Source organism: Periplaneta americana, chromosome 15 (assembly GCF_040183065.1).
Source record: "Periplaneta americana isolate PAMFEO1 chromosome 15, P.americana_PAMFEO1_priV1, whole genome shotgun sequence".
In the NCBI taxonomy this organism is placed as follows: Eukaryota; Metazoa; Arthropoda; class Insecta; order Blattodea; family Blattidae; genus Periplaneta; species Periplaneta americana.
Window position 1 is genome coordinate 13,206,529 of NC_091131.1, and position 12,684 is coordinate 13,219,212.

Consider the following 12,684-nt stretch of genomic DNA (forward strand, 5'->3'; position numbering starts at 1 on the left):
CCTTCAGTTTGGAATTAAAAGAGGAAATAAGTAAATCAGACACACCAAAAGAAACACAAAAACTTCTAGCACTGGAAACGATCAATACTAGATACCCTACAGAAGAATGGCTACACATATATACTGATGGATCAACCACAGAAAACCTTACTGGAGCTGGAGTTACATGTACACATTTTTCCTTTTATCATTCTGTTGGCAGAGACACAACAAATTATGATGGTGAAATAGAGGCTATACACATTGCTCTCCGACAATTATTAAATCTTCCCTTAAATAAATATAACGAGACAGTAATTCTTTCAGATTCTAAAGCTGCAATTCAGGGAATATGTATGTATGTATTTATTTACACTGCAAGTGGGCAAGCACCCGGTGGCAGTGGTATATACAATATTAACAATACACAGTTAAAATGATAAGCAATACACAATAAAATTTACAATACATAATAAAATTTACAACACATATACAATTTTACACACAATACAATAAGAATACACAATACAATTTAACACAATAATAATAAAACATAAAATAAAACACCTAATTTTACAACACAACCTACATAATTATGTATAGGTCCTACATAATTTTCAATAGTCTTTCACTTTACTCTCATCTCATTCCCTGTAGTGGCACTATGACGCATTTCACTGACACTTTAGCACACATTTCACTGACACTCTGTAACACATTTCACTGACACTATAGAACACATTTCATTGACGCTATAAATTATCACTGATAATGAATCACTGAATATGTTCAAATGCTACAAAGAAGTCAACAAAAATAAGAGAATGCTACAAAATGTTAACACAACTCCAAAAAGTTAATAAGATTGTCCGTCTTCAATGGATTCCAGCACACTGTGGAGTCATGGGGAGTGAAACCGCAGACATACTTCTCAAGAAAGGCACAACAATAAAACAAAAGTCTAAATTTAATTTCTCATATTCCTCAATAAAACGCTTGATCACTACAAAATTTTCTCATTCATACCTACAAGAAATAGAATCAAATGCTAAAGACAAAAAATGGATTACACTACTTTCCAACCCAGATATAATCCCCCAGAGACCAAGGAAAACAGCAGTTGCAGCCTTCAGACTATTGACAAATCATGACTGTCTAGCAAGTCATCTCTACAGAATAGGTATCTCATATTCACCCATATGTGTCCTGTGTAACGATCCAGCAGAAATGAATGAAGACCACTTGAAGACCTGTGAAGCATTAAGATCAGAAGAAACTACAGTTCAAAAGTATTGGAAAACACGACTGCTAATGGCTTCATTGCCAGATGCAAGGCACTAGACAACAACAACAACAACATATAAAATTTCTAAATATTTTTGTGAATCATGTAACTAAGTTTCTTTTGCATATTACGCTTCGAACACATGTTTCTACCGCTATTTTAAAGTCGTGCCCTATTTAAATGCCACGATAGTTCATGCCTATTCTGCAAGGTTTCTCCTCTCTTTACTTCAAAATTACTGTGGTTTTCCCTAAATTTTCTGATTGTTTGCACATTGAGACAGAAAGTCCGTTTCAGATAGCTCATGCAACTGATAGCAGAGTTTCAGGATGTATGTTTCCCAATATTATATTATCAAAATATTAACATAAAATGAATAATTAATAATGCTGACATTACTTACTAGTTCGTTTAATTAAAATGTGTCTTAGTGAAACGTACAGCAGAGTTCGTATAGGTCAGTTTCTGTCAGATGCGTTTCCAATTCACTGTGGGCTAAAGAAAGGAGATGCACTGTTACCTTTACTGTTTAACTTTGCTCTAGAGTATGCCATTAGGAGAGTCCAGGATAATAGAGAGGGCTTGGAATTGAACGGGTTACATCAGCTGCTTGTCTATTCGGATGACGTGAATATGTTAGGAGAAAATCCACAAACGATTAGGGAAAACACGGAAATTTTACTGGAACCAAGTAAAGAGATAGGTTTGGAAGTAAATCCCGAAAAGACAAAGTATATGATTATGTCTCGTGACGAGAATATTGTACGAAATGGAAATATAAAAATTGGAAATTTATCATTTAAAGAGGTGGAAAAATTCCAATACCTAGGAGCAACAGTAACAAATATAAATGATACTCGGGAGGAAATTAAACACAGAATAAATATGGGAAATGCCTGTTATTATTCGGTTGAGAAGCTTTTATCATCCAGTCTGCTGTCAAAAAATCTGAAAGTTAGAATTTATAAAACAGTTATATTACCGGTTGTTCTGTATGGTTGTGAAACTTGAACTCTCACTTTGAGAGAGGAACAAAGATTAAGGGTGTTTGAGAATAAGGTTCTTAGGAAAATATTTGGGGCTAAGAGGGATAAAGTTACAGGAGAATGGAGAAAGTTGCACAATACAGAACTGCACGCATTGTATTCTTCACCTGACATATAATTAGGATCATGAAATCCAGACGTTTGAGATGGGCAGGGCATGTAGCACGTATGGGCAAATCCAGAAATGTATATAGAGTGTTAGTTGGGAGGCCGGAGGGAAAAAGACCTTTAGGGAGGCCGAGACGTAGAAGGGAAGATAATATTAAAATGGATTTGAGGGAGATGGGGTATGATGATAGAGCGGTAGATGGGGGTGGAGTTACGCTATTCCCCTCACTCGGGTGAGTTGCGCAAGCATGAGATATGAAGACGTAGTAGTTTTGCTGTCGGACTAGTAACGGGAGACAGTCACATCATGTCCTGAACAAACACTAGGACGAGTTCATAGCATACGAGGAGAGTAAGAAATGTCAGAGACATCAACCAGTAATTTCTTCGTCATGGATGCTAAGAAGTCGCGGGCAGATTCTTCACAAATGTCCAATTAAAATTAAATATTGATAAAATAATAATCCCAAAAATAAAGACGTCTACATGCATTGGAATTTAAAAATCCCGTCGCCCTTTCCGAAAGACAAAATCGGTGTCCCAGCAGTGTAGATTTACAGATAGCAAAAGAAGTTCTCAAATGAATTTGGCGAATAAAATAATTATTGTTCCTCTTACTAATGTTTTGTCTCGGCCCTTTCCATCGGGTTACTGCTCCAGCTAGTCATATTCTTAATCTCCTCGTCTGCCTGAACGTCTGTCTGATTAGATCGCGTAGATTAAAGCACTGCAATGAAGTAACTCTATCATGTGATAAGAGGTGTAGACAATGGCCTGAACACGTGCTTTGAGTCCACCGCATCGGATCTACTGGGCGAGCGGTGACTGAATTGAGGCAAAGGTCACTGTGACAGCTGACGCGAAGGATGCGAGGAGTTTGGTGTTGAGAGTATACAAATGTGTATACTTCCTCATTCGCACGTAGGAATATATGTGCATGCGTGAATACTTGCACATACGTGGGTTCTGTATGTGTAGACCTACGTATGAATAAATATCCTGGCTTCGAACTTGCAAAGTTTAGCTCTTAGATCTTAAAGTTCACACTGTTCTTTTGGACCAAGCTTAGCTCTAGTGTCGTCAGGAACCTTTTCTAGCGATCATTATACAGCATTGCCACATCGCCCAAAGTTAAATGTTAATTTTCTGAAACATAAGCCTCTGACCCAGATTTTTTTTAGTTGGTTATTTAACGATGTTGTATCAACTGCTAGGTTATTTTAGCGTTGATGGGATTGGTGATAGCGGGATGAAGTGTTATGTTTTATTTAACGACGCTCGCAACTGCAGAGGTTATATCAGCGTCGCCGGATGTGCCGGAATTTTGTCCCGTAGGAGTTCTTTTACATGCCAGTAAATCTACTGACATGAGCCTGCCACATTTAAGCACACTTAAATGCCATCGACCTGACCCGGGATCGAACCCGCAACCTTGGGCATAGAAGGCCAGCGCTATACCAATTCGCCAACCAGGTCGACTAGCGAGATGATATTTGGCGAGGTGAGGCCGAGAATTCGCCATAGATTACCTGACATTCGCCTTACGGCTGGGAAAAACCTCGGAAAAAACCCAACCAGGTAATCAGCTCAAGCGGGAATCGAACCCACGCCCGAGCGCAATTCCGAATCAGCAGGCAAACGCCTTAGCCGACTGAGCTACGGCGGTGGCTACCCTTATGTTGACAGCAGTATTTTGGACTCCATTTTGGAACAAGAGATAATGTTCTGCCGTTCTTTTGGTTGAGTCATAGGCTATACTAATGCTTTATCGTGTACCAACCACCCCCACCACACACATACATGAAGGGATGTAGCTAGATTTCTGTGGACCAATTGCTAGCGCTGTGGTCTTCCATCCAGGTGGCTCGGGTTCGATCCCCAGCCAGGTCGTGATGGAATTTATGATGGACAAAGCGGACGTTGCAGAGTTTTTCTCGCGATACTCCCGTTTCCCTCTATAATTCCACAAACACTTTCCATCTCCCTCTTATCCCATCTATCATCTACAGTTGCGGGTTCGATCCCGGCACAGGCCGATGGCATTTAAGTGTGTTTAAATGCGACAAGCTCATGTCGGTATATTTACTGGGGTGTAAAGGAACTCTTGCGGGACAAAATTCCGGCACACCGGCAACGCTGATATAACCTCTGCAGTTGCGAGCGTCGTTAAATAAACCGTAATTTAGAAATTTCTATCTACAATAGTAAAACTAGGCTGGGGTAAAGTCTTGAGGGTAATACGGGTTTTCGATGCTGATGTAAGAAGGGCTTGGGACTCTGGACCCCTCGGGCTTATCAGGGTGCTCGTCCATGAAACGCGACTTTGCTCTATTAGGGGCTGAGGCAGGATGGCCCACCTATCAGCATCAGATTTACTGATGCCACCTCACACAGTGGGTCAAAGCATGCTTAAGGATACGAATCCAGCCGAGCTAGGTTTCTGTTAACGAATATTTTCAAAGCTGCAGAGCCTTGGAAGTGAAATAACTCTGCAGATTGAAAGGGATGATATGGTACATTTAAATGAATAGAAAACCTATATTACGTTTTGTTATTAAATGCACTGTTAATTAGAAAATTAAGTTGGAAGTTTCAGTCTGGCAACATCGCCGCTGACACACTGCTCTTTCTTCTCGTAATACAGAATGTAAGAGGTCAACGAACTCAGGTCTGTGAACCTTTTGCTGTCTCTGATTATAACGTTGAAATCTGTTCACATCGTTCAGTGGCTTCAGATTAGTGGTTTTTAAACTAAATTTACACGAAAACCGTCCACGCTATTGAAATACGCCAGATGAATAAATTATTCTTTATTAGTTCTCCTATCGATATAGACAAAAATCACGATCCTACTCGCAATAGTTACCGAATAAGAGGGTGTTAAACATTTGTGGGAAAACATTTTTTGTCTGAGAAAACTGTGACCTTTCCACCAATATGGCATTCATCCCCCTATTATGCACACTTCATCCCCCTATTATTTATTCGCTCGTTTTCATAATATTAATACTCGATCACAACGCGATAACACGCTAGAAATTCCACTTCACACATCATCTCTGTATTCCTCATCTTTCACTGTTGCTACCTCTCGTCACTGGAACTCTCTGCCGCCTGAAGTCAAGGGCTGCCGAACATTGAAATCTTTCAAATCCAAGTTAGAAAATTATCTTACGACAAGTTGCCAAACTAACTTACTATTATGACAAGTATTGTATTGCATGTTTCCACGTATTCACATTTTTTTTATGTTCTAGTGATATTTGACTTATTTTATATTTTTGTTTTCATATTTTCCGATAATGTTATATCTATAATGTGATAAACTGAGCTATATATAATCATAATTTTCCTTATTGCGTGTACTTAAAAATATTGTGTTCATTGTATGCTTTGTACTGCACTATTTTATTACTACTATTATTATCATCATTATTATTATATTATTATTATCATTATTATTATTATTATTACTGTTCTTATTTATTATTATTATTATTATTATTATTATTATTATTATTATTATTATTATTATTATTATTATCATTATTACTATTCATATTTTAAATTATTATTATCATTATTATTATTACTATTCTTATTTTTTATCATTATTATTATTACTATTCTTATTTTTTATCATTATTATTATTATTATTATTATTATTATTATTATTATTATTATTATAGAGTGTTAGTTGGGAGATCGGAGGGAAAAAGACCTTTGGGGAGGCCGAGACGTAGATGGGAGGATAATATTAAAATGGATTTGAGGGAGGTGGGATATGATGATAGAGACTGGATTAATCTTGCACAGGATAGGGACCGATGGCGGGCTTATGTGAGGGCGGCAATGAACCTTCGGGTTCCTTAAAAGCCATTTGTAAGTAAGTATTATTATTATTGTTATTATTATTATTATTATTATTATTATTATCAATAATTGTCTTATTTTTTATACTTTGTATGTCTCATTTATTTTGACCTGCTGTTCACATTTTATTATGCTTTTTTCTTTCTTTCTGTATGTTATATATTATGTCTCATTTCTACTTGTTGTTTACATTTTATTATTATTATTATTATTATTATTATTATTATTATTATTATTATCTTATTCAGTTTTGTGTGTAAAATTGTAGTGTACTTTGTAAATTTGTAGTGTTTTTTATAACTCAGTTTTACTCCTGGTCGAGTGTTAGAGAAGGCCGTATGACCTCAACTCTGCCAGGTTAAATAAATCATTATTATTATTATTATTATTATTATTATTATTATTATTATTACTATTATTTATTATTATTATCATTATCATTACTATTCTTATTTATTATTATTATTATTATTATTATTATTATTATTATCAATAATTGTCTTATTTTTTATACTTTGTATGTCTCATTTATTTTGACCTGCTGTTCACATTTTATTATGCTTTTTTCTTTCTTTCTGTATGTTATATATTATGTCTCATTTCTACTTGTTGTTTACATTTTATTATTATTATTATTATTATTATTATTATTATTATTATCTTATTCAGTTTTTTGTGTAAAATTGTAGTGTACTTTGTAAATTTGTAGTGTTTTTTGTAACGCAGTTTTACTCCTGGTTGAGTGTTAGAGAAGGCCGTATGGCCTTAACTCTGCCAGGTTAAATAAATCATTATTATTATTATTATTATTATTATTATTATTATTATTATTATTATTATTATTATTATTATTTTATGCTACATATAACATGAGCTATCCGCTCTGAAAATCCGCAGGGTTATCTCACTTCCAGTCTGTATATGAGTAGCTTAAGCCTACTGTAAAAATGACGTTACATTCAAGTGATCTGTCTCCATGCCAACCAGCGAACACTTCACCTTGCTAGACACTCACAATCAGTGCGGACGTGATAACTATCATGTGTAGCGCGCATCTGCCGAGGAGCCGTGTAGGCTAATATTGATACAGCAGTTGGTGACTGGGAGGACGCGAGTTCGATCCTGAACGAAAGTACGGGATTTTGATTTTCTGCAAGGGTACTTTAAAATAATGTCTAGGGCCCAGTAAGTTTCTTATGAAATTGAATACCGTGACCTCCCTCACCAACTTCACCTTGAGAACTGAACGTGTTGATTCAGCGTAGGTTATTCTCGATGTATTGGGGTTATTTTCTACCCCTCCGTTTAATCCTCAGTTCTCTCCAAATGTACTCTTGCCGTGTGTCGAATAACTGGTACCCACTTGCGTGACTTAGGAGTAGAGATCGGGACTCACGCATCGAGGCTGTGCTGGGGCGTGAATTCGAATCCCGGTTGAGTTTATTTTACCAGATCGGAGTCGACCTAGTTGGCGAGTTGGTATAGCGCTGGCCTTCTATGCCCAAGGTTGCGGGTTCGATCCCGGGCCAGGTCGATGCCATTTAAGTGTGCTTAAATGCGACAGGCTCATGTCAGTAGATGTACTGGCATGTAAAAGAACTCCTGCGGGACAAAATTCGGGCACATTCGGCGACGCTGATATAACCTCTGAAGTTGCGAGCGTCGTTAAATAAAACATAACAATTACCAGATCGGAGGTATTTTCCGATGTTTTTCTCATACGTGATTGAAAAGACAGTTAATGCTTGAGACGTCTAGCAGTTTTAAGGGAACCTGTATGTTAAAATTGACCAAAATATCGATTTTTAGATTTTTATTAAATATTCCTTATTGAATTCTGAACAGATTGATATAGTAGGCTACATTATGTGCGGTGAGACCATTCTGAAAAGGTGATTACACTCCAGGGTTACATTGTAAACTACAGTAACTGTAAATTTGAACTTTATAGACTTTTTCCTCAAAACTACTTTTTTTAATACTTTAGGTACATTCTTCTCAAAGTATTATACTGTACTATCAGTCTGAAATTTGGAACAGTGTTTTATTAGTAATAATTTACTACTGCAATAACTATTTTAACATTATTAGTTTCATTATTAGTCACCCGGATTTGATTGTTTTTATGCAAATTAATTATAAAAATGAAATTAATTTAAATAATAGAAGAAGTAAGTCAGCATTTTATAAAAGGTGGCAAATTAGAGCCAAAAGCGTTATTATTAGGCCTCGAAAGTTTCAAGTCGCTAGGGTTAGTACATTCTTTGAAAAGTATACCTACCAAATTGATTGTTGTTGTTTAGCCAACTGTCCGAAGACAGGTCTGAACCTCTCAAATGATACCAACAAGGCACCACTTATGAGGCAACTAGGCCATGAGATAATGGGGTAAGGTGGCCAGTTCCTTTTCCCCTCCATTGCATACATCGCTGTTTACTTACATATTACACTAATCAGACTTCAGATGTACATATCAGCCAGAACCTCAATCAGAGGCGTTCCAACTGATTACTTACTTACTTACTTACTTACTGCCTTTAAGGAACCTGGAGGTTCATTGTCGCCCTCACATAAACCCGCCATCGCTCGGTCCCTGTCCTGAGCAAGATTAATCCAGTCTCTATCATCATATCCCACCTTCCTCAAATCCATTTTAATATTATCCTCCCATCTACGTCTCGGCCTCCCCAAAGGTCTTTTTCCCTCCGGTCTCCCAACTAACACTCTACTGTATATGCATTTTGGATTCGCCCATACGTACTACATGTCCTGCCCATCTCAAACGTCTGGATTTAATGTTCCTAATTATTCAGGTGAAGAAAACAATGCGTGCAGTTCTGCGTTGTGTAATTTTCTCCATTCTCCTGTAACTTCATCCCTCTTAGCCCCAAATATTTTCCTAAGCACCTCATTCTCAAACATCCTTAATATCTGTTCCTATCTCAAAGTGAGAGTCAAGTTTCACAACCATACAGAACAACCGGTAATATAACTGTTTTATAAATTCTAACTTCCAGATTTTTTGACAGCAGACTGGATGATAAAAGCTTTTCAGCCGAATAATAACAGGCATTTCCCATATTTATTCTGCGTTTAATTTCTTCCCGAGTGTCATTTATATTTGTTGCTGTTGCTTCAAGATATTTGGATTTTTCAACCTCTTCGAAGGATAAATCTCAAATTTTTGTGTTTCCATTTCGTACAATTTTCTGGTCACGAGACATAATCATATACTTAGTCTTTTCGGGATTTACTTCCAAACCTATCGCTTTACTTGCTTCAAGTAAAATTCCTGTGTTTTCCCTAATCTTTTGTGGATTTTCTCCTAACATATTCACGTCATCCGCATAGACAAGCAGCTGATGTAACCCGTTCAATTCCAAACCCTGTCTGCTATCCTAAACTTTCCTATTGGCATATTCTAGAGCGAAGTTAAAAAGTAAAGGTGATAGTGCATCTCCCTGCTTTAGCCCGCAGTGAATTGGAAAAGCATCTGATTGAAATTGGCGTATACGGACTCTGCTGTAAGTTTTATTATTGAGACACATTTTAATTAATCGAACTAGTTTCTTGGGAATAGCAAATTCAATAAGAATATTATATAAAACTCTTCTCTTAACCGAGTCATATGCCTTTTTGAGATCTATGAATAACTGATGTACTGTACCCTTATACTCCCTTTTTTTCTTCAGTATCTGTCTCAGTCTGATCAATAGTCTATCTATTACGCCTAAAAGCACACTGATGATCTCCAGTAATTTCATCTAAGTTAGATATGGAGTTAATCTTCTCAAAAGGATATTGGACAAAATTTTGTACGACGTCAACAAAAGTGATATTCCTCGAAAGTTACCACAGTTAGTCTTGCCCCCCCCCCCTTCTTAAAAATAGGTACAATTATGGACTCCTTCCATTGTTCCTTTTCCCAAATAGCAAGTACAAGTTTATAAATTTCACTAGATTCCAATTGATTATGCATTACTTATTCTGAAAAGAAAATACCGCGTTGTGTTAAGTACGAGTGTTTGGATAGCAGTGAGTGGAAAAACTGTGATCGCCCATGGAGTGCACGTACGTGACCAATGTTTTTCAACACAGCTGTAACTTATGTTAGCATGCATGCAATTCTCCTCCTTCCCCCTCCTGCCCCACTTAATATGTTGAGAAACTGACTCACTCCACATCCCCCCGCCTACTAAAATGTTCGCGCATAACAGCGGCCAAGCTATCTAAACACAACTGTACCCACGTACTTGCATACGTGTGTGCATGCATGTACATATGTGTATGTGTTAATGTTAAATTCTTGTACCACTCACGTGTGCTGAATGATAAACAATATTCACGTGTTTTTTCTCCTCCTGACCGTGATACTTTCATAGATAAGTAATCTGATATTAAAAAAAATCCTGTGCATGCGTGACGAATATTATCAGGTGAGTGGCAGTATTACTTCATTGGATTTCGCGCTCAGGTGTTGGATTTTAGATAGCGTGTCTGTTATTCAATGAAGCCAGCTAATTGTCTGAAGTGACGATTGATACTATATCAGCCGGAAAACTGTTATTTACAGTAAATCTAGATTATGTTTATATATCTTAAGTGTCATAAAATGAGACACCTGTCCATTGAGATTCTGGAAATTTTCCTTTCTTAAGCATTTCCTCTGAATAAATCAGAATATAGAGCGAAATGATTCAGTGTACTATAATACAATAAAATATTAATTGATTTGCTCAAATTCTATTTCACTAATATTAGCTTCACCAAAACGTTTGAACGGAGCCGCCATTTTCAGTTAACTATCTATGCGGTAAACAAATAACGATCGCAAAGCATGTTTTAGAGTACGGTACCGTAAAGAATTGCAATTTGAAATGTTGGCAAACAGAGAAACGAATGGTAGGAAGGCAACAAAAACAGAAGAAAGTATATAAACATTAGAAGAAATACAGTACTCTAATGCAATAAAATAGATAGTGGCCTATTAATTGACTTAGCTACTAAAATTCTATTTCACTAATGTTAGCTTCACCAAAACGTTTGAGCGGAGCTGCCATTTTCAGTTGACTATTTATTTGAGAAACAAATGACGATGGAAAAGCATGTTTTATAGTACCGTAAAGAATTTGCATTTTGAAATGTTAGGGAAGTGATAAAAACAAACAAATGCTAGGAAAGTGATAAAATTGTAGCGATAAACAGCCGTGATTTGTTGGTCAAAAATAGTATGACGTAGTAAAAGTGTAATAGTATAATCAGATTCTCCTAGGTCAATCGAGTGATGCCCAAGGTTTCGGGTTCGATCCCGGGCCAAGTCGATGACATTTAATTGTGCTTAAATGCGACAGGCTCATGTCAGTAGATTTACTGGCATGTAAAAGAACTCCTGCGAGACAAAATTCCGGCACATCCGGCGACGCTGATATAACCTCTGCAGTTGCGAGCGTCGTTAAATAAAACATAACTTTCTTTCTTTTTTTCCTTCTTTCTTTCTTTCTTTCTTTCTTTCTTTCTTTCTTTCTTTCAATCGAGTGTCAATGAGCTGGTTGATTGGCTAAATAGCGTTCGCTTGGCATTATCCATAAAAGAGACACATAGAGAAACTATAACTTGAACGAACATTTTAAAATGACTAACAAGAATGTTTTTTATTAAGCTCAATAACTTAAGTAGACAGGAAAAAAAAGTAGACAAAAGGGGCAACGTCGGTGATGAATTCCTTTTACGCTGGATAGTGTAGTCTGTGCAATAAGGCGTCACTCATGAGGAAATTAAGTCATGTGATATGGAGTAGGGTGCCCAGTTCATTTTCCCCTTTATTGCATATATCGCTGACTAGCTACATATTACACTATTCAGACTTCAGATGTATACATACAATAATATTGTTCTTCCTCTGACACATATCGTCAAGTGAGGTGTACTGCCTGATGATAGGAAAAAAAAAATATCGAAATAACGTTCCGTAATAATAATAATAATAATAATAATAATAATAATAATAATAATAAATCTTGTTCAGTAGAAAAGTGTTACACTTGGTACATAATTGAAATAGTTTGTCATTGAACTGCAAGAAGTGAGTTCTGTTTTTGTTTGTTTCAGCAATTCATGAAATCTCGCATAACCTAGCATTCGGCCATGCGAGACCACTGGCAAATAAGATTCTAGGCATCTTCACCAACCTTCCGATTGGAATTCCGTTTTCTGTCAGCTTTAAGAAGTACCACTTGGAGCACCATAGGGTAAGTAAACAAATCCAGTTTCACAATAACAGTTTGTTTCAAGCTCTTAAAAATAATTGTGTGCTTTCTCTCCTTTCACCGAATTATAGGTGGATATTTATTGAAATATAAATTCTATGGCTTGTACCGCGGGAGATTTTTCTC

At 36.5% G+C, this 12,684-nt stretch overlaps 1 protein-coding gene across 1 annotated transcript in view; it reads left to right on the forward strand.

Moving 5' to 3' along the window:
• The window catches only part of ifc (delta4-sphingolipid-FADS-like protein ifc), a 103,848-nt gene that overhangs the window by 64,114 nt on the left and 27,050 nt on the right, over positions 1–12,684 (forward strand). Inside the window, exon 3 of the mRNA XM_069846697.1 lies at positions 12,401–12,540. Within this exon, the coding sequence (XP_069702798.1) occupies positions 12,401–12,540 (140 nt within the window). The remainder of the gene's footprint in view (positions 1–12,400; positions 12,541–12,684) is intronic.